At 46.5% G+C, this 22,210-nt stretch overlaps 2 protein-coding genes across 6 annotated transcripts in view; both read left to right on the forward strand.

Moving 5' to 3' along the window:
• MSI1 (musashi RNA binding protein 1) overlaps window positions 1–11,096 on the forward strand; it is a 48,930-nt gene extending 37,834 nt beyond the window's left edge. For 2 of the 5 annotated variants that reach the window (XM_075059859.1, XM_032787663.2), the window contains exons 10-15: window positions 1,532–1,612; window positions 2,949–3,005; window positions 6,178–6,246; window positions 6,351–6,523; window positions 7,537–7,602; window positions 8,844–9,649. In XM_075059859.1, coding sequence (XP_074915960.1) covers window positions 1,532–1,612; window positions 2,949–3,005; window positions 6,178–6,246; window positions 6,351–6,523; window positions 7,537–7,578 — 422 coding nt within the window. In that variant the 3' untranslated portion in view covers window positions 7,579–7,602; window positions 8,844–9,649. Of the gene's footprint in view, window positions 1–1,531; window positions 1,613–2,948; window positions 3,006–6,177; window positions 6,247–6,350; window positions 6,524–7,536; window positions 7,603–8,843 lie in introns of all 5 variants that reach the window. The other 3 variants (XM_032787666.2, XM_032787668.2, XM_032787671.2) reach the window with 3 other exon arrangements.
• A 7,529-nt stretch (window positions 11,097–18,625) lies between these two features.
• PLA2G1B (phospholipase A2 group IB) lies at window positions 18,626–22,135 on the forward strand. The gene is made up of 4 exons (XM_032787677.2): window positions 18,626–18,846; window positions 19,256–19,415; window positions 20,012–20,139; window positions 21,976–22,135. Exons 1-4 carry the CDS (start codon window positions 18,813–18,815, stop codon window positions 22,092–22,094), a joined length of 441 nt encoding a protein of 146 aa, XP_032643568.1. The 5' UTR covers window positions 18,626–18,812; the 3' UTR covers window positions 22,095–22,135.
• Window positions 22,136–22,210: the final 75 nt, after the last annotated feature.

A 22,210-nucleotide genomic window follows, 5' to 3' on the forward strand; every position in this document is an offset into this window, starting at 1 on the left:
ACAAGCAACAAAGAGTCCTGTGGCATCTTATAGACTAATAGACGTATTGACGAAGTGGGTATTCACCCACGAAAGCTTATGCTCCAATATGTTTGTTAGTCTATAAGGTGCCACAGGATTCCCTTGGTGTGCACACCTCAATTGCTAGAAGAGGGCCTCATCCTCCCTGATTGAACTAACCTCGTTATCTTCAGCCTGATTCTTGCTTGCATATATATACCTGCCTCCGGAAATTTCCACTACATGCATCTGATGAAGTGGGTATTCACCCACGAAAGCTCATGCTCCAAAATGTCTGTTAGTTTATAAGGTGCCACAGGACTCTTTGCTGCTTTTACAGATCCAGACTAACACGGCTACTCCTCTGATAATTGTTTTCAAGGGGGATAAAATGTCCTTGAGAATCCAGTGGAGCCTTTATACCACTGACTTCCCTCCTTTAGGGAACGCATTCTGGGTCACAAATCAAACTGGCCCTCTGACAAGGAAGTGTCTGTGTGGCATTGTGGGGACCTCTTTTCTGTGTTCAGGTTACAAAGGAAAAGGTGTGGGGGTCCCACCACACCCCTGGCTTCCAGCCCAATTAGCTCCTTTTAGGGTCTGTGAATCAAACTTGGTTCTTTCTTGCTTGATCGTCACCAGCACCCTGAACCCATCCAACCTGTATTATAGGTGTGGTTAAGGTGAACAAACACACGTGTCCTTTGGGTCAGGGCCCCAGGGGGTAGTGCTGGAGGAGGAACGTTCAACTTGGCACTTGGATCCCAGCTTGGGTTGGCAGGGCTGGCTGGCAGAGGAAAAACACCTCTTCTTTGCATTTGCACTTGGCACATTCTTACTAGAGCTGCTGAAATAAAATAGATCTGGAACCCCACAAAGCCACTTCAGATTTTAGTTTTTGGGTTTTTTGAGCAGAATTGTATTTTAAACCAGCAGACTCAAATAAGTCAGTGGGAAATCCATGTACGCTTGTCATGGGAGATCTCAAATCAAACATTCAGCTCTTAGTCAGCTGCTGGCTTTCTCATGGGACTGTTTAAAGTAGGTGATTAGCTGTGATAGCGTCTCAGGAAATGGGAAGACTTATCCTCGTGATCTGTGCCAGGAACAGGCTATCTGCCTGTATGTTTTCAGCCACCTGTTCTTTCTGTAACTACTTCAGAATGTTAGCCAGCAGCTCTATTACTAAAGTAGATGATTGACTGGCACTAAATCACTCATCATCCATACGCTCCACTGTCTTTCAGAGCCCCCTTTCAGAAAACCATCTAGTACTTTAGTTTGTGGGACCTTGAGCTTTCTGATAGCTTTCTTACATATCTTTGCAGGGTAACAATGTGTGGAACTACGAAGGGGCAATGTATTAAAATCCTTCCCCAGATTCCTGCACGGTGCGCACTGTGTGTGGTAACTGCTATGTTACTTGGTCCTTTTGCAGTGTGTGTTCAGGCTATGGGGAGGCAGGCAGAGCTGGAACTGGAAAGTGGCATCGTGTGTGTTCATGTAACAATCCCCTCTTCTCTGCTGGCAGGTTATCCAGGTTTCCAAGCTGCCACTTATGCTAGTCGGAGTTACACGGGCCTTGCACCTGGCTACACTTATCAGTTTCCTGGTAAGTGCCTCTTCCTGCCCATTCGTCCTCACACTAAGGGAAGCCCGTGGCATGTGACCCAATCTCTGCCTGTTTTACCCGTGCCCTAATTTGGACTTTCTTTAAATCTGTGAAGGTGGGAGGGGACAGAGGCCTGGAATAGGTGGGAACAGCCTACTGGCTAGTTAGGTAGGCGGCTGTAGCCATGTGAACGTCTGCTGATGCTATCCTCTCACTCCAGTGACAGGAAAAGTCCTAGGTTCATGCACCCCCCTCTCTGCTAGGTTCCTCCATGGGGACTGCTATTACACAGAAGGGCCCTTGCAGCTCTGCCTGTCTTGCTGCCTCTGTGTGTGACTGTCTCTCCGCCAGAGTCGCCACCTTTCTGAAAACAGAGTGCAGGACTTGAACCCTGCTAACTTTTTAAATGGGCCTGAAGTTTCCTAGGCTTCCTAAATGTGAGAGTCTGAGATGCAATAAGTTGTATCCTGGATCTCTTAAAGGCCCAGTAAACCCCTCTTCACAACATTGCATATTTGTACATTTCCCAACCTGCCCCATTCCTCGTCTTGAAGCCCATATGTGACCATCACTGACTGGTCCCTGATGAATGCCCTGCAGCTGCCCTGAGCTTTCTGCTGGCCTCCTCTCCCTCCCCTTCCTGCACAAGCAAAGAGCGGGCTGCAAGGCCATCCTATAAAAGACTGCCCTGCTGTTCTCAGGACAAGTGGCAACTCTGAGTGTCCCATGCCCTCCTCTGCCCCTCCACCCCCAATGGATTGTGTAGAAAGGCCTGACATTAGGCGATTGGCAACGAGCTCTGGCAGCTTTCACCTCTAAGCTGCTAGTCAGAACCCAGCCTACACTGGCGGCAACTGAAAGTAGCTGTCTGGTAGTCTGTGTGAATCCAGTTGCTGGGTCTCAGTCCTAGCGAACCAGGTGTTCATGTCACAAAGGCACTTCCAGCTCAACTGGCAATTGTTGTCAGTCCTAGCTGTGAGGCCAAGGATTGGCTGGGCCAAAGACACTCAATTTCCCTTTCAACCCTAGAGATTCTCTCTCCAGGGCAGAGTTGAGGCACGTGGTCTGGGCGGGGCAGTGTAAGGCATGCTTCCACTGCCCTTGCCTGTGCTATGCCTGTTCTGGGGGTAAGCAGAGGCTTTCAGTCTCCAGTGCTGTCAGTCCAACTTGAAATTCATTTAAAACAAAGAGTTGAAGGCCGGGTGCTGCAGTGACTTCATCTATCTCTGTCTGGCCTTGTGTTCTAGCCAGAAAGGCCCAATGCTGCTTTCTGTCTGCCAGATCCCCCTCGGGGGTGTTTTACAAGTTCCTAAGTTGTCTTACATTTCGTTTTTAGAATTCCGTGTAGAGCGGACCCCTCTCCCGAGTGCCCCCGTCCTCCCCGAGCTCACAGGTCAGTCCCATGATTTCCTAAAACTCGCAAGCTGGAAGGGGAGAAGGGGCTTTGGGTTATTCCAGTGATGTCGCTGCCCCATAGCTTGGCGCAGTGAGACTGGAAACATTCCTCATTTCCTCTTCCATCTGTACTAGGTACATCAAGAACAGGGGCTGGGGGCAAGGGGTGGAGAGGGGAACAGAACCATGCATATCACATTGGAGGAGGTGAGAGATGCAGATCATACATGATAAGGCCAAGTGGGCTTGAATCCCCAAATTCTCTAGCTTCTGAACTGCTGCTGTTCCCTGCCCTGTTTTCGCTCCTTATCCAGGGGTTAGCCTCTAAATCATTGATGAAAACTTGTTGCTAGCGGTGTGAATTCTAAGAAATCACTACTGTAGTCCCAGCCTGAGCTGGTGTAGTGCAGGGCACTGGACCTGGGGGAGCTTAGCGCTACCTAAGCCCCAGGCTCTCTAGGCAGGGAATGGTAGAGGAACATAAAGTGTGGTGGAGCTCCCAGCTGTACTCATCAGTAGGGGTGGTTGAGCCTGGTGTAATAGAAGGGGGGATGATGAAGTTTTGCAAGGACTAGTCAGGAGTCTGAGTATTTCCCCAAATACCTGCTTCTTCCCCCAGCTCCTCAGGCCTCTGAGTTTGTGCAGCATGTATTCTTGGTGCTGCTCTTTCCATAGGATCTTTCTTCCATGGCCACGTTTTCCCAAGCTCTGTAGCATGCCTGGTATTTGTCTTAGAAAAGCAGCTATGTCTAGCAGTGGGCTGGCCTCCTCTTCCCTATCCACCGTCCCATCTTCCATAACATCCTTGAACTTTGACACTTCCTTGACATCGTCTGTTTCTTCAAGGACTGGATTTGTCTGTAGTGAGGATGCAGACTTCTGCAGGGAGCTTACTATTTGGAAGCTTTGCTAGCTGCAGGGGGTTTGGGGAGGATTGGAAGGGGATTTTTCCAATGGCGCAGAATAGTGCTGTTCATCGTAGAGTGTGCATGTCGAAGAACACTGAGGTTGGTAAAACAAGTTACTCAAAGGGAAGTGGGGTGTGTTAAGTTAATAAAGCCATCTCCTGGAGCCACATATATACACCTCTACCTCGATATAATGCTGTCCTCGGGAGCCAAAAAATCTTACCGCATTAGAGGTGAAACTGCATTATATCGAACTTGCTTTGATCTGCCAGAGCGCACAGCCCTGTCCTCCCCACCCCCCCTTCCCTGGAGTGCTACTTTACCATGTTATATCCAAATTTGTGTTATATCAGGTCACGTTATATCGGAGTAGAGGTGTAGTTGAATAAGCCCCTGAAATTCCACCTATGGCTGTGATTCTGTCAGTTCTCAAACGGAGCAGGGTTGGACTGGGTCTGCATTAGAATAGAAAAAAACGGTATTGCAAGAGTAGCGTTGATAACTCAGTAAAAGGACCTCTTCCCTCTAAGTCCACATGGGACTAGTGCCCCTGCAGTGTGCGAAGAGGCACCTCGCTGCTGGAGGAGCATAAAACAGAAGTCCTGCTCATTGGAGCTCATTAGAGAGACACTGGTACTTTTGCCAGCAGTGAACTATTAATGTTGGTGTCGTGGCTACCTGCCATGTTGGGTAATTACAACCTCTATCCCTAGATTCCCCCCAGAATTTCAGCTGGAGATGGTGGCACTCCTCACTTCTCTGCTGGGGGCTGTTAAACAGTCACCGGGCAGCTTGTTGTCAGTGATGGGTGCTGATTCATGTGCACACCTTGGGCTTGCTCCCAGGATGTTTGTGTTCCCGCAGCTCCTGCTGAGAAATCTATGGGAACTGAGGGCATTCAGCACCCTGCAGGACCAGGCCAGTAGGTTGTGAAGTGCTTCAAGAACCCTCTGGCTGAACATGGCTCTATAAATGTCAACCATCAGCAGGGAGTGTATTGAGTAGCATTGAAACAAGAAAGGTGGTACTCTGAGAGTATCAGATGCTGCTCCTGTGTGAAGCAGCTAATGAGAAGGGAGCTTCCTAGGCAAGGCAGAAGTCTGGTTTCTAACTAGATAAACTACGAAGCAAAAATATTTTTTCTACAGAGGAAATTAGATTCTTTCTCAGCAAAACTGGCCCTTTATTCACCACAACAGCATCTTTGGGAGAAAAATATTGCAGCACTGTACTTACGTTTGCTGTAGACATATGATAAGCCACTAACCCAGATATAAGCCCCCAATGTGATGTACGCCTGAAATCAGATAAAGCCTGCAATGAAACATTCCCTCCTGAGCTAGTCTGGATTTCAGCCCTTTAACTCAATCGATTTGTTCTGACCTCTTTTTACATTGCTCTAAACAGAATCACAGTGGATTTTGCAGTTGAGCATGAAATGCTAACCCAGGCATGTTAGGGGCAATGAGAACAGTAGTGGGAGGTGCCTTGTGGCCTCAGGGCTGGGTGTCCATGGCAGTGGAAATATGGATGACATTTGCTACATATAAGTTAAAGCTTCCAGTGTTAATTTTGCCTCCTCTGGCTTCTGCACCCCCAGGTGCACGCTCCACGCTCTGCTAGCGTGGACAGCTGGGGGGTTGCAGTTGGCAGGAGAGCTGGAAAAGTAGGGAGGATTGCATGTCTCCAGCAGTAGGAGAGCTGGGGTGGAGGAGGTTGTGTGAGTATTGAACTTTGAAAGATGCTAGAGAAGAGTGCTGTGCCCCAGCATGGCTAGAGGATGATCAGCATAGAAGCTGTCTTCTGGATGAGATGTCAAACCAAGCTACTGACCCTCTGTGCCCACCAAAAATCCCCAGAGTTGGGGTGTTCGCCTTTAGGGTTGGAGCCAAATGCCAATAGCCATCCTAAATTCCCCATGCCGGTTCACCTGGCTATGGGATTCTCAGTCACTTCCTGCCCTAAGATGGCATGTGGTACTGTGGTTTAACAGTGTCACCCAGATGTCGCTGTGTTTCAGTCCTAAACAGAGAGTTCCCTATGTCTGGAATTGGTCAGCTCAGTTGCTTGAGGGCTTTTCTAAATGAAAACTATCCTGTAAATGCAGGGCTGTGTGCTCCTCCTGCTTATCCATCCTGAGTGTAGTAGGTTACATGCCAAGCTAATGCACCTTTTTGGCAGCTGTGTCTAGAGGGAAGTGAAGATGCCTGCTCAGGAGCTTCCTCTGGTGCCACTATGAGATGCCTGTTCCTTCTCTTTCAGCAATTCCCCTTACTGCATATGGACCGATGGCGGCGGCAGCAGCGGCAGCAGCTGTAGTGCGAGGGACAGGTAACTGCCACTTTCCTACCCTGTGAAGCAACCTGGCTGAGGTTTGCACTGGGCTATGGGAGGGGGGTGGGACGGGGTTGCATTTTGGGATCTTCACCATGTAGTTTTGCTTCCTCCCTTAGGTTCTACTCCAAGCCGCACTGGTGGATTTCTGGGCACTACCAGTCCTGGGCCAATGGCAGAGCTTTACGGAGCAGCCAATCAGGATTCAGGGGTCAGCAGTTACATCAGTGCTGCAAGTCCAGCTCCAAGTACTGGCTTTGGTCATAGCCTAGGGGTAAGTGTTTCACACCCAGCTGTTGAGGTTGGGAGGTAGAAGGAGGTGGGGTATGTATAAATCATTAAGCCTTTTGGGAGGGTGATTTCTACAACTATGAAAAACCAAATGATGACAGCTACAGGCAACCTCAAGGCTTGGTTACTGCAATATACAGTTCCTAGGCATAAAAACACTCCGCTTAAGGCACCAATTGGTTCCTAATTCAGCAGCCTACTTAGCTCACAGAGCAGGCTGCTGAGTGCATATCACCCGAGAGCTCTGCTCTCTACACTGATTCCCCATCGAATACTAGGTCAAGTGCTAGGGCTTGGTCCTGCTCTTCAAAGCCCTCCATGGAACTGGCCCAAGCTATTCAAGGGCCTATTACCTCACTCTAATCATAGCCTGCCATGACAGCTACGTTCCTCTGGGTTGATGGAACTGGCACCTCAACGGTGAGACTCATGAGCAGTGGAAACCGCTTTCCCAGCAGCTGGGCCATAGCTGAACTCACCACTGTAAGTGTTAAGAAAGACCACAACCATTCTTCACCATCAGAATGAAACACAGAACTCCCTTCCAAGGGTGGAACACACAGGGGTTCCCAGGAATAACACAAGGCTGGACAGGGATGGGGAGAGTGCAGAGCAAATATCTGCTAGCTGCATGTTTCCCTGTGGAATGTGGGAGTACAGCTGGGAGAGGACTGGGGATTCCATAGGACTCTGCAGGGGGATATTAGGCGGCTCTGAAGAGACCGTCTAGTGATGGCATGTTTCCTGAGTGGGACTGTATCACTCCATGTAAATCTCAGGGTGCTGGGAGGCCTCCTCATAGTGGATTGGGGGACTAAATGATTCCAGTAGATCTCTAAAGGGGGTAGGGCTGTCTTTAGGAATAGTACATTTAGGGACATTGACATCCCAGTAAATTCCTACAAGGGGGAGGGACAAATGGACAAATCACATTCATGGACTCCACCTCTTTCCTATGGTTTGTCTAATCAGGGGATTTGAATTCTTCCTCTGTAGGGTCCCTTGATTGCAACGGCTTTTACCAATGGGTACCACTGAAGCTAGCAACCAAGGAGGCAGGAGGTAAGATGTTTGAACAGGAGGGAGTGGGAAGGGTGTGAGAAGAGTGAAGCTAGGCTCAGGAGGGGATTTTATTATTAAGTTACTGTGAGAGTTTCCTATTGTTGGGCCATCATTCAGGGGCTTCATCTGAAGATGAGAGGAAGGAGGCCAGGCGAGAGGCTGCATTTTTGTCCTGTCCACCCAGTGACCCAGATTCTAATTCCTTCTCCCAGACTCTGGTCCCCATGCTTGAAGTGCTGCAGAGGCATTCCATTGAGTGTGGGCAGGAAGGGAAAGGAAATGGTGTTTTGCTTGAGTAACCTCTTTGGCCAGTTAGTGTCACTGTTGGGCTCTAAAGGGAAGCTCCTCCGGTCTCTGAGGCCAGACGAATAAGTGGCTGTACCCCAGTGGTGGCAAGGAGACGGGAGCTTTCAGTTGGAAGGGTGTGGAGTGAGGGAAATGGAGACCTGGTAGAAATTGGGGGGTTGACGGAGACAGACAGACAGGCACAGTTGGCCAAAATCCTAAGGCAATGTGAGCTCTCGTGCTGGCACTCTGAAAGACAAGCCCCTCCCACCCTTTTACTTTGCACTACCCTGCATGCGGCTAACTCAGCAAATCTCACTGCTGTTGAGAGCATGGAAGTGGTCTGTGGAGAGAAAAGAGGCTTCCACATCCAGATGGGAGAGGGGAAATTCCTACATGCAGTTCCAGCTGTGTCCCTTAGAAGGGGGTGAGGGGGAGCTGTTGGAGGGTCTCAGTGCACACCTCAAAAATGGCAGAAGTTTGGTAGTTTAAAAAGAGAAATGTGACTGAAATGAGTAGGGCAGATGTTTCCAGGGAAAGGGAGTGACTTGGCTGCTTCTCTTCAGCCAGGGATAACTTGAGTTCAGTTTGCAGCATATAACTAGCCTCGTCTTTAATATAGAAGTTTGAGCCAGGGAGCCTGCAGATCTTAGCATTCAATACTCCTTGATCCAAGAAGTCAGGCTGCATTGCATGCTGGGGCTTGTCCCTTTGGCCCATGCCTTCATGTTAAAGATAGGGGCAGTTGCATTCTGCCCCACTTCTTTGCCAGTCAGGTGCGATATTCATGCCACTGCCAAGGTGCCAGCACAATCCTGCATTAGGGGAAGCTTGGACACCCCCTGTTGCTGTGTTAGACAACAAAAAAATGAAAAGTTGTTAGTTTTTTTTGGGTTTTTTTCTGTTTCTGTCTCCTCTACCCCCCCATACTCTCCACCTCTGCTGGTCTCCTGCAGATTCCCCGTTACCTAACCAAGGACAGCGGGCTGGAGGATCTGGTGAGCCTTGGGGGATGAGCCAAGGTTTCCTTTCTATTGAATAAAACTGCACACTGCCAGCTGGTTGCCAGGCTCCTGCTGACCTGCCCTGATCTCTCCCATTGAACAGACCACACTGGACTGAACCCAAGGAGATCATCTCGCTTTCTTACTAACCACTGATGGTTTACGCTTCTCCCTTCCCCAACCTACCGATTCTTCTTTATTTATTTTATTAGCTGGTAGTTTTATTTTTTATTTTATTTTTTTATCTTTATTTTGGGGGGGGGGTGACCCTCCTTTTTCATTATTTGCTCTTTCCTGAGCTAGTAGACATATTTTATGAATTGGCTTTGTGATCGTGTTAGGTAGTTTTTAATGAGGAGTATTTTTATTTGGCTTTGAAATTGTTTTGAATCTTTTCAACTCTGTTGTTGTCAACATTTTTAAAGGACAGTATGTGATGTGAATGCAGTTCTGAAGGGAAGAGAGACGCAGAGAGAGAGAACGCTGAGCAGAACTGACGCATTTCTATTTTTTTTAAAGAAACTGTTTTTAATTGTTTCTGTTTTGTAAATGTGAGGTTTTGAAATGTGTGAAGCTCCAAGGATCTGAAAAGGTGGGACATCGCTACGGAACAAAACAAAATGTATATTTTGCTAAGTAAAAACACTATCCTTACAGCTGAAAGTATTTTTGTTTTCCTAGATTTAGTTTTACGTGGGGTTTTCTTTTTCCTAGTGTATAATATGTAAATATCGCGAGGTGAACCTGGCTGCAGCTTGACTGAACCTGGCACCTCAGTGTGAGCAATATTCTCCAGCAGAATCCTGTCAGGACTCCTTTCTTTTTTGTACACCTTTTACTGTAAGATTTTAAGACCTCTGAGATGAAGGGGCGGGAGAGGGAAATGAAACTTACCAGCCATCAGCTATTTTGCTGAGCGGGTTAAAGCTGCTTCCCAGTTGCTTGATATACAGACTCCACCACTGGGCTCCCTAAGTGCCAGCATCTGGTTTGGCTAGGCAAAGGGCTTTACTGTCCCTGCTTGTCTTCGTTATTTTGAAAGGAATTGACTCTCCAAACAATATTGCTTATGTCAAGATAGTCTGGGGAAGGGCATCATCTTCTAGGGGGCAGGGTACTGGGAAGGGCTTGTTATCTGGGGTGGGATGTGGAAGTGGTCATTCTCTGAAGGGCAGGGCATTGGGTGGGGGAAGTCTTTAACGAGGGGGAACTGGGGGGTGGTACTGTATGTGGGACGGGTGAGTAAAGGGCTTCTCAGGGATCATATGAATTCTAGAATCACAGCTTCCCATTAGTTTTCCTCTGTGTCCTGAAATCTGGGGGAGTTCGTCGTCTGTCCTGTAATTTGATTATATGGTCCCTTCTCCTGAGGCTGCCTGAGCCCTTGTTAACAAGTGGCCTCTGCTGTGGGGTTGCCTCAAGCAGGAATTTAAGGGGCAGGATTGGGTCTGGATTTCTTTTAAGTGAACCAAAGACCTTGTTAAGGGGGGTGATTAAGCCTTTTATTAAGATGCAGCCCAACACTTTTCCCAGGGAAATAATGTAGCTTCATCTTAAGTTCTAAAAATCATCCCCTCTCTTCTCCCAAAATGAGCCCCAGTAAGTGAGAGGATTGGAGGGGGGCCACGGTGCCCAAATGGACCCCTTCTTCCCTTCCACTTCCCGGTTCCCTAGCTGCATTGTGGCTAGTTTTGAGACCCAGCAGTGTGGGCCGTGCCTGACCAAGCAATACATTTGGAGAGCTCTGTTTAGTCAGAGGTACTTAATGGGTTAGTACTGAAAACACAAAGCAATAATTTTTGTTATTGAGACAAGAGTCTGTATGTCTGAGTTTTTTTTAATATTTCCTAATTAAAGAAGAGCTGCATTGTATTGGGTTTATTTTTATTCTGTATACTTCAAATTTGGGTTTGCAGACAGCGCTTTCTTTCCTCTTGGTACATGCGCTGAGCTGTTTCTGTGCCCCCTTCCACACACCTCCCAGCCCCACTGTATTGCCACTGGGCTGTGATTTGCTCTCCAGCCAGTGCTGCTGCTGCCCAGAGGCTGGGGCTCTGGTTTGAGGGTGGGCATTTTTTAAAAAGAAATAAAGCTATGTTTTGAAAGCCAGTAAGTTATTACACTCCAGTGTTTGTTCTCTCCACACCTGTAACCCTTTTTCCAGATTTCAGTTTTAAATTCCTAATAAATTATTTGAAAATGGTCCTTCTGGATTGTGGTATGTGTATGAGTGGCTCTGAATTGGGGAAAGCTTCACCTAGGTTTGGGGATGCTGGGAATCTTGCCCTGTGGTTAGCACGCAAGCCTGGGAGCCACAGACCTGGCATTCAACTCCCAGCTCTGGTACATCCCTTAACTCTCTTTTGAGCATCTGTTTCCCATCCATAAAACAGAGATGATAATTCTTCTCCACTTCAGAGGGGTCATGCATGGATGTCTGTGGATTCCAGAAAGAAGTAACACACCAGGAAATCAGAAAGCCTGGAAGTATTCTTTGGATTTGCTGAACACAGCAGAACAAGGGAGTTAAGACTGCAAGAAAGCAAATTGTGGAGAATAAAGAAATCTAGTGAATAAAGAGCACTGGGAGGAAATATTAAAATCTGCTAGTGTACAAGAAAGTTGGAGATTCCTAAAAAGCACTCAAATTAATACACAACAGGTCACAATGCTACTGTGAGAAGAATGCAAATAATAAGAAGCAACTAATATAGTTTTATGAAACACTGTTCAAAGATCTGCTGGCAAAAGTAACCCCAAGAGTCCTGATGGAGTCTGCATTTAATAATGGAAATTCTGCTGTGTTGTCACAGCTATCAAGGTGGGAGGCTTTGGGATAGACTGATCCATGAAGACCAGAGCTTTCATCTAGTATCCTTCAGTGATAGAATGAAATGTATCCTGTTTCTCCTTGTCTGGTGTCTGGGTGGTCCTCACTAACTCACTTTCCCCACTTTAGGATTGATTGTCTGGAAATCACCAGACACAAATGCTCAGACTTTAATTGTACCTGCCACATGTGGGCCTTATGTACATGGGACACACAAAAATACACAACACACAACCATCAAGCTGTTCTTTGGGAGCACACATGCTAAAACTGGAGATGAAAGGAACCCCAGAAAGTGAAGGTTTACAGGCACAAGGAAAGGGCAATAAAAGGAATATGTTAAGAGTAGAGAAGTGGAGAACAAGAAGGCTTACAAGTATATGAAAAGTGAAAATAATAGCGGGAAAGACAATGGGGAAAAGGTGAAATTAATGGTGATTCTAAAGCAACTGAGATACTGAATTGTTTTAAATCTGGCTAAGAGGTTTGGACAATTTAGTCATGAGAATCTTGAACTACTTGGAAAATGAACACGTACTTAAGCAAATGTTCTGAATAATCTGTATCTTGGTGTAAAGGGAATTAATTAACTTTCTGAACTAATGATGGGAGTCTTAGAGAACTGGGGAGGAAACCAAGAGTTTAAAAAACAATAAACAGCATGTGGGACACACAAAAGGAGGAAAAAAGTAATCCTGGTAGTTGCAACCGGTAAAACTAGCTACAGGCCCTTAATACAATTACAGTGAGAATCTGAGCAGAGGCCTAGTCTACAACTGAGAATTTACGGCGGTTCTCCCACCCTTTCTCTAGCCCTTGTGCAGTTCCACCAGTGTTTGAAACGGTAGGAGCACTAGTGTAGACTGGTCACCCAGTGGTTTTGGCACCATGTTAACTAGACCTACGCTGAGCAGGCTTAGCAGACAGGTTGGTAAGAATGTAAGTGGTCTCTTCGGCTAGTTTTGGTGAGATGGTACAGGTACTAGACATAGTGGGAGAACTGGCTAAAAGTCTTAAGTTTAGTTGCATCTCTAGAGGATAATGGAACCATAAGTAATAAATGTGGCAAGTTTTTATTTATAAAAATAATTCTGGAGAGACTTGGTCACACAAAGCACAAAATGAGGAGCTGAAGGAAACAATTGCTGAAATATCTGGATATTAGCAAAGCGCGTGAATGAAACTTGTCCGTAAAAATTGAGACATTGAAAAGTGTCAGAAGGACCACAGATTAAGGGAAATTATAACAAATAAAGTACTGGGTGCTTGTACTTGTAGGGAGGTGGCTAGTGGGGAGCTGCTTGTCTTTAAACTCACTTTTATTCAATATCATTTATGATCTGGAAAGTAGCCAAAACTTCGTGAGAAACATGACTGGGTACTCCCATCACAATTCAGAAGCCAGCACTGGAAAATCAGTATCTCTCAGATACATGATAACCAGGTGGGTGAGTTAAAAATAATGGGCCCAGTTCACCCCTGGAGTAATTCTGCTGAAGTTGGAGTTACATTAGAGATAAATTTGGCTCTGTCTAAGTTTAGATGCTTTGTCTTTCCAGGAGTGTGAGTACCATGCCGCTTGCTTATTCCTGGAGTCAATTCATCAACAGTTCTTTCCATTAGCAACTCTGTCATCAATCTGATGACATCTGACTGAAGAGAAGTGGATGCAGGTGTTCCCAAAGCAGTCATGGGTTAGCAGGATCATAACCAGGGAAAGATCTGGTGGTGCAGTGCTAATTAGAGGTGCACTTAGTAAGTCTGGAGTCCTACGATTGCTCTTAATGTGGGACATTAGGTTAAGTATCAGAGGGCTGGCCGTGTTAGTCTGGATCTGTAAAAGCAGCAGAGAATCCTGTGGCACCTTATAGACTAACAGACATTTTGGAGCATGAGCTTTCGTGGGTGAATACCCACTTCGTCAGACGCAGGTAGTGGAAATTTCCAGGGGCAGGTATAATATATGCTGAGCAAATAGCAAGCTAGATGATAACGAAGTTTTCAATCAGGAGGATTGAGCCCCTGTTCTAGCAGTTGAGGTGTGAAAACCAGGGAGGAGACTGTTTTCTGTAATTGGCAAGCCTATCACAGCTCTTTGGTTTAGTCCAGAAGGATGATGGTGTCAAATTTGCAGATGAAACTTGAATCTCAACAGTTTCTCTTTTAAGTCTGGTCCTGGCTTTTTGCTGCAGGATGGCACCTTAAGGTCTGCTTATAGTGTGGCCAGGCAGGTTGTTGATAGTGCTCTCCTACAGGCTTATTTTGTATATGGCCATTCCTGATATTCTGATTTGTGCATCCATTTATCCTTTTCTGTAGTGACTGTCCAGTTTGGCCGATGTACATAGCCAGAGGGGCATTTGTGTGGCATATTGATGGCATATATTACATGGTGGACGTGCAGGTGAATGAACCAAGTGGTGTATGGCTGGTCTGGTTAGGTCCTGTATGGTGTCGCTATGGTTGTAGATATAGTGGCAGAGTTGGCATCGGAGGTTTGTTGCTGCGATTGGTCCTGCATGAGCTAGAGTTACTATGGTACGGATGTGCAGTTGCTGGTGAGAATATGTTTCAGGTTGCAGGTTGTCTGTGTGGCAGAATTGGCCTGCCACCCAGAACCTGATGAAAGTGTGGGATCATTGTCCTGATGGGTTGAGATCCCTGATGATGCATTGGTAGGGGTTTTAGCTGGGGGCTGTATGTTGATGGCCGTGGAGTCCTGTTGGTTGTTCTTTCTTTGGTTTGTCTTGCAGTAGGAGGCTTCTGGGTACACTTCTGGCTCTGTTTGACTGTTTCCTATTTCCTCATGCAGGATTGTTAGTTTTGAGAATTGCTTTGGTGGAGATTTTGTAAGGTGTTGGTCTCTGTCATGAGAGTTTAGAGCAGATGCGGTGTACTCAGTGCTTGCTGTAGACAATGGATTCGTGTGATGTGCCCGGGATGGAGCTGGAGGCATGAAGGTAGGCGCAGGGCGGTCGGTAGGTTGTCGATATAGGGTGGTTGGGTAATGTGACCATCACTTATTTGCACCGTGGGTGGTCTAGAAAGTGGCCTCCGTGGTGATTGCGTCCAGGCTGAGGTTGAAGGGTGGGGGTGGAAAGTTGTTGAAATCATGGTGGAATTTTCTAGAGTCTCCGTTCCCATGGGTCCATATGATGGAGATGACTGTCATTCAATATAGAGGTTAGAGAAGGGGCATGAGTGACAAGACTGAGGATTAGCGTTCCAGGTCGGCCAAAAAATAATTGGCATATTGTGGGGCCATGCGGTGTGCCATAGCAGTGTCACTGATTCTGAGATATATATTTATCAATCAAACTTGAAATAGTTGTGTGTTGTTGAGTTAAAGCACAGAGCTCAGCAGCCAGTTTTGCTGTGACATCATCAGGATACTGTCCTGACAGCTTGTATCCATCTTGTGTGTGCGGATGTTTGTGAAGAGCCTCTACATCCATGGTGGCTAGGATTGGTGTTTTCTGGAGTTGACCAATTGCGATTGAGTTTCCTCAGGATATCAGGGTGGTCACGGCTGGGAGTGCTGGTGGACATAGGGTCTGACGTAGAGAGTCCCACATATCCAGACCAGTTCCTTCATTGAGAGTGCCAATGCCCGAGATGGGGGGGTCCAGGATTTCCGTGTTTGTGGTCTTGGGGTAGTAGATAGAATAACCTGGTCGGGGCTCTAGGTATGTCTGATTTGTTCCGGTGTTAGTTTAGGGAGTGTCCTGAGTAGATGGTGCAGTTTCTTAGTGTATTCCTCAGTGGGATCTGAGGGAAATGGCCTGTAGAATTTGGTATTGGAGAGTTGTCTGGCGGCCTCCTTTTGGTAGTCAGACCTGTTCATGATGACAACAGCGCCTCTTTGATGATAATGTCAGGGTGCTTTCTGAGGCTGTGGATGGCATTGCGTTCTGCACATTACGTTATCATTCCTGGTATACACAGTGTATTCGAGTGAAATATTTGTGTTTCCAGGATAATTTTGATGCATGGAAGAAAGGAACTTTTAAGGTGCTGGTAATTCTCCAGTGCCCTCTGGAAAGGGGTTTGCAAAGTGGGTTCCATTGGTCAAATACAGGCCAGGTATCTCTGCAACACTGTCCCGTGCATATTTAGACCTTTTAATGCTACCTGTGGAGATGGCAGGTCCCAAGATGCAAAGGGCCATCTTGATCCTAGCAGCCTGGGGAGCACAGCATGCCATTAAAAATTAGGTTGGCTGCAATCTTTTCCATTTCAAACAAATTGTGGCTAATGTATTTCTTTTGGCAAGATGCTAATGTAGCCACAATTTTGTCCAGTCAATAGCTACCCTGCACACGAATGAGCTCAAATTTCTGTTGGTGCCCATTCAGTTTGCATATCAGTGAAAGCCCTGCTGGATCTTTTCTGAATTCTGATCTGGAACTGCAGGCATAGTAACTGATGTTACTTCTTCAGACAATTCCTTTCTACATTTCTCTTCTCCTTTGTTTACATCCTACCACTAATATTTTCCATGTTATGGCTGTTCCTTGCTTCTGCACCCTAAGAAGCTGAGACATTCCAACTCCCCTGGTTCCTACCACTTGCCAAACATTCAGTGATCAAGACCATCTCTGACAGGTGTTTGTCTAACCTGCTCTTAAAAATCTCCAATAATGGAGACTCCACAACCTCCCTAGGCAAATTATCCAGTGCTTAACCACCTTGACCATTAGGAAGTTTTTCTTAATGTTCAACCTAAACCTCCCTTGCTGCAATTTAAATTAATTGCTTCTTGTCCTATCCTCAGAGGTTAACAATTTTTCTTCCTCCTTCTTGTAACAACCTTTTACATACTTGAAAACTGTTATAGTGTCCTCCTTGGTCTTCTCTTTTCCAGAGTAAACAAACCAATTTTTTCAATCTTCCCTCATAGGTCATGTTTTCTAGATCTTTAATCATTTTTGTTGCTCTTTTCTGGGCACTCCCCAATTTGTCCACACCCTTCCTGAAATATGGTGCCCAGAACTGGACACAATACTCCAGGTGAGGCCTAATCAGCACAGTGTAGAGTGGAAGAATTACTTCTCGTTTCTTGCTTACAACACTCCTGCTAATACACCTCAGAACGATGTTTTTTTGCAACAGTGTTACACTGTTAACTCATATTTAGCTTGTGATCCACTATGAGCCCCAGATCCGTTTCTGCAGTACTCCTTCCTAGGCAGTCATTTTCCATTTTGTATGTGTGCAACTGATTGTTCCTTTCTCAGTGGAGTACTTTGCATTTGTCATTATTGAATTTCATCCTCTTTACTTCAGACCATTTCTCCAGTTTGTCCAGATCATTTTTGAATTATAATTCTATCCTCCAAAGCACTTGCAACCCCTCCCAGCTTAGTATCGTCCGCAAACTTTATAAGTGTACTCTTTATACCATTATCTAAATCATTGATGAAGATATTGAACAGAACCAGACCCAGAAGTGATCCCTGCGGGACCCCACTCATTATACCCTTCCAGCATGAGTGTGATCTACTGGTAACTACTCTCTGGGAACAATTTTCCAGCCAGTTTTGCACCCACCTTATAGTAGCTCCGTATAGGTTGCATTTCCCTAGTTTTTTTAATGAGGTCATGCAAGAAAGTATCAAAAGCTTTACTAAAGTCAAGATATACCATGTCTATTTCTTCCCTGCATCCACATGGCTTGTTACCCTGTCAAATAAAGCTATCAGTTTGGTTTGACACAATTTGTTTTTCACAAATCCATGATGTTACTTATCACCTTATCATCTTCTAGATGTTTACTGACTGCTTAATTATTTGCTTCATTATCTTTCCGGGTACAGAAGTTAAGCTGACTGGTCTGTAACTCCATGGGTTGTCCTTATTTCCCTTTTTATAGATTGGCACTATATTTGCCCTTTTCCAGTCTTCTGGAATCTCTTCCTATCTTCCATGACTTTTAAAAAAATAATCACTAGTGGCTCGGATATCTCCTCAGTCAGCTCCTTGAGTATTCTAGGATGCATTTCATCAGGCCCTGGTGACTTGAAGACATGTAATTTGTCCAAGTAATTTTTCACTTGTTCTTTCCCTATTTTAGCCTCTTCTGATCTTACCTCATTTTCACTGGCATTCACCATGTTAGACATCCAATCACCACCAACCTTCTTGGTGAAAACCGAAATGAAGTCATTAAGCACCTCTGCCATTTCCACATTTTCTGTTGTTGTTTCCCCCCACACACACCCCTTGAGTAACGGCCTACCCGGTCCTTGGTCTTCCTTTTTGCTTCTAATGTATTTGTAGAATGTTTTCTTGTTACTCTTTTGTCTCTAGACAGTTTGATCTAATTTTGTCCATACATACTTGTGTTATTTGTTTATATTCATCCTTTGTAATTTGACCAAGTTTCCACTTTTTGTAGGACTTTTTTGATTTTTAGATCATTGAATATCTCCTTCCTCTCCCTCCTTCATGTTTTCAAAATAACAACCTGCTTATCCCTTAGCATCACACAGCACCTTCACCTGGCCACCCACCTCATGACAGAAGAGCATTCAGAATGGGGTGAACTGCTTTTACCCTATTATCTGGACCAGGCCAGGAGAACACAGGTGCACCTTCTGGACTGGGGATAAAATAGGGTGCTATGAAAACATCAGGCTAGTTCCTTGGAGGATAGGTATTCGTGTAAAAAGAGTCACCAGCACAACTGCCACCATTAGTGCTATTCTCAGCAGAGAAGCCCCACTGTCTGGGCATGGAAATAGTTCTTCAAGGTTTGTGGTTGGGGAGCTTGCCCATGTTATGCTGTATCTGTTTTATGGATTTAAAGAATTTATTTCCAGGACTTTAAATTTAGCTTGTTACACAAACATTATCTTAATTTTAAAATAAAAGAAAAACCCTGAAGTATGCAGCTGGCCTGTTGGCTCCTGGAACGGTAACTGATGACCTTCAGCCAACCTTGCTATACTCTGTGATCCCACATCCACTGACAGAAGTCTGGATTCAACAATGTAAACACTGCCCTGTTATCACACCTGTGTCAAAGTAAGGTTGTAATATAAAGAGACTAATGCAGACCACAGACACATTTTTCATACTCTGCTGAAGGAATGAAATTCATTCTGCTCATTCTGCTGTTTTCAGGTATGGCTACCTCATTTACTCACTCTCACACCCTAAGTCTGTCTATCTTGCACATGCATCACAGAGTGGAGGTCTTGGTGGGTACGAACTCATCTTGCCATAAATATGGGAGCAGGCACAGGTAATCTATGGAAAGTTACAGTTGGACAATGAGATCATCCACCTTCAGAAGCTGCCTCTGCAGCACCCCATTTTTGATAGGCAGGAGCATTATCGCTTTAACTTAAAAAACTCAAAGAAGAAAGCTATTTTCCCACCCTCCCCCATACCCCGGTCTTTAGGATCTGTGATTAACATCAGCTTGGTTGCAACTACAACGGAACCAGATTGGGCACATCTGGGACATGAATAGGTATTGTCTGCTAATGTCAGGTATAGCTCCAACCTGAGCATTTGTGTTTCTTCTCAGTGGGTGCGGCCAATGCCGCTGCCACCTCCAGGGCTCTGTGGCAGTTCCGTGCGATAATCAAATGCACTATCCCAAGCAGCAACCCATTACTGGATTACAATAACTATGGCTGCTACTGTGGCCTCGGAGGCAGTGGAACACCAGTGGATACCCTTGACAGGTTGGTGAGACTTTGCCTTCTCAAAATCCTTCCCTCTCCTTGCAGCTGTATCTGCTGTTTTTGCTGACAGCCCCTTCCCAGGTGCCTGTGTCTGTAGGTTTTTGGAGAACATTCCTGGCTAATATGACATTCAGAGCTAAGAAATGGGGTTGTATTGTATTTCACTGTGCACATTCTCAGAGGTTACACATCATCCAAGCAGCTCCTCTTGTTCCACTCTTCTGCTGGTGGTTGCTATATTGAAGAGCTGAAGTGAATGTGTAGTAACAACTCTTGTAGTGGTGCTAAGTAGCAGCCAAGAGAGAAACAAATTGGGGTAATCTGATTTAAGCATACATCATAGGGCTTTGTACCCAAGTGATGCCACTACAATGCTACTGATGTAAGTGCATGTGCAACAATAAGACTGAGAATTTGGCCTTCTATCTAGCAGATTACTTTCTCTTCAGAGATGCCCTATGTTTGCTGTCTGATCATTGTGCCCTTTTGTTTAGAGCATTGTCTAGAATATCCACCCTAGTTAGATAACTTAAAACAAGCCAGCTGAGCTCAAGCCTGAGTACATGGTTTTGAATGTATTCCCCATTATTTCACAGGTGCTGTCAGGTGCATGATAACTGCTATTCTGAGGCCCAGCAGCTTTCAGCATGTAAAGGACTTCTGGACAACCCTTACACAGAGCTGTATACCTACAGCTGCTCAGGCACCACTGTTACCTGTAGCAGTATGTCTAACTATCTCTTATTTCATGTCAGCCACTGGTTTCTTTTTTATGGGGTTTGATCTAAGCTGTATCTCCTTCAGCAGGAATGTGCTTCCTAAAAGCAGGCTCCCCACTATACCATCACCCACTTCAGCAAAGATGGTGTTTGTTAGGAGTGGGTATACCTCCCCCTAGACACTCTATAGCAGAGGTGGCCAACCTGAGCCTGAGAAGGAGCCAGAGTGGCACGGTAATACATCAGCTTCCCCCCCACCACTCCCAATGCCTCCAGCCCACCTGCTGATCAGTGCCTCCCCCTCCCTCCCTGCACCTCCTGATCAGCTGTTTCTTGGAGGCTCTGAAGGGCAAGAGCAGAGACACTGCAGGCTCAGGGGAGAGGGTGGGGCCTGAGGAAGAGCCAGGAGTTGATCAGTGAGCACCTCCCAGCACATTGGAAAGTTGGTGCCTGTAGCTCCAGCCTCGGAGTCAATGACTATACAAGGAGCTGCATGTGGCTCCGGAGCCACAGGTTGGCCACCTCTGCTCTATAACAATCACATTCTACACAGCATAGCCCATAGCTCTGGTTTGAAAGGCCTTAATGCCCTGGGATCAAAGTTTCATATCTGGGACACACACAGGCCAAAGCCTTTTGTCCTGCTAAACTAAGTTCCACACAGTGTTTGGTGCACAGAGCTTCCATCTCTTCTTGCTATTAAATTTCATGTCAATTCTTATGACAGGGGGTTTGCCCAGGTATCTTGCCCATAGTTTCCTCTCCTCCCACTGTTGAGGGGTACTTGACTGTGGCTCTTTATCCCTGGGGCAGCTGCATTTCAGTAGTGGTGTGTTTGAAGTATTCTGTAAATAACCTTGAGAGTATTTCAAATTAAAGGGAGTAGGTGTGAGAGTGAAAGGAAGGAATATAACTTTTAGCTCATCAGTTTCACTTGCCAGCAGAGAATCATCTTGGCTGCAAATTCTCCTGCTTGCCACATAGGAAGATTTAAAGCTTCCCATCATTGTAGTTTGAAACTGCCTCACTTAACAGTTATTGTTCAAACATTTGAAAACTGAAAGTATGTAATGTTTCCATGACAGCCACAGGGATTCCCTCAGAGGCTAGTGACACCTAAAAGGGGATAGGCACAATTGACACACAAAGGATCAGGACCAGAGCAGTGGGCAAAAAAAAAGAAAATATTGGATTCAAAACAGCAGAAGTTCTGTCTTCCCTAAAGGGCTGCCATTGCTTGGACTAGGAAAAGCTATCATGTTACCAGGGACCTTCTGAGTTTTCACCTTCCTCTGCAGCATGGGCCATTCACTTGTTAGGACTATCCTACCAAATCATTTCCCTGCCATTAGGAGGGTCTTGGTGCAGCAGATTCCTCCTGTTCTCTGCAGGGGGCACATGGTAATTTAGTCTTGCAAGGGCTGCACTATGTTGCTCTAATTCTGGTGGTTGGTCTGGCGGGGTTTGGTGTCCTGTAGTTGATAAAGGACTTTGCAGTGCTGGTCCCAGGCCTGTGAACACGGGTGAGGCAACAGTTTTTACCGGCCCAGGTCCTGCTAGGGCAAGAGCCGAGCTTTGGAGCGGGGCAGAGTCTTCAGCTCCGTCCTCGCCCTCCAAGGTAACGGGCCCAAGACGCTGGAGAGAGGCGCCGCCGCCTGGGGCCCTGCCGGAGCGCTCCCTATCAGCTCTGCCCCCACAGCCCAGGGGCGCCAGACGTGCCCTGCTGCCCCCCTCTGGCTCCAAGGCCCGCGCGGGGAAGGAGCCCGCCTAGTGCGCGGTCCCCGGGGCGGGCCAGGCCCATGGCCGGACGCTCGCTGACGTCGCCTCCCTTCCCCCCGCAGGCAAGAACGACCCGTGCGAGCTCTTCATCTGCGAGTGCGACCGCAAGGCGGCCATCTGCTTCGCGGGGGCCTCCTACAACCCGGAGAACAAGAACCTGGACTCCTCCCGCTGCGCCTGACCGGCCGAGGGACGCGACGGCCCCGACCCTGCGCAATAAAGCCTGACACCCGCCCCGCGCTTCCCGCCTTTTCTTTCGCGCGCCAGGCCGGACTGGGGGATGGGCTCCGGCCTTCA

Source organism: Chelonoidis abingdonii, chromosome 22 (assembly GCF_003597395.2).
Source record: "Chelonoidis abingdonii isolate Lonesome George chromosome 22, CheloAbing_2.0, whole genome shotgun sequence".
Lineage (NCBI taxonomy): Eukaryota > Metazoa > Chordata > Testudines > Testudinidae > Chelonoidis > Chelonoidis abingdonii.

Excerpts from the sequence above, each read along its gene's own strand:
- PLA2G1B (XM_032787677.2), top strand. The coding sequence starts at position 18,813 with ATGAAATTCATTCTGCTCATTCTGCTGTTTTCAG. Across the intron at positions 18,847-19,255 it reads GCTCATTCTGCTGTTTTCAG|TGGGTGCGGCCAATGCCGCT; the intron begins GTATGGCTACCT and ends GTTTCTTCTCAG. Across the intron at positions 19,416-20,011 it reads CCAGTGGATACCCTTGACAG|GTGCTGTCAGGTGCATGATA; the intron begins GTTGGTGAGACT and ends ATTATTTCACAG.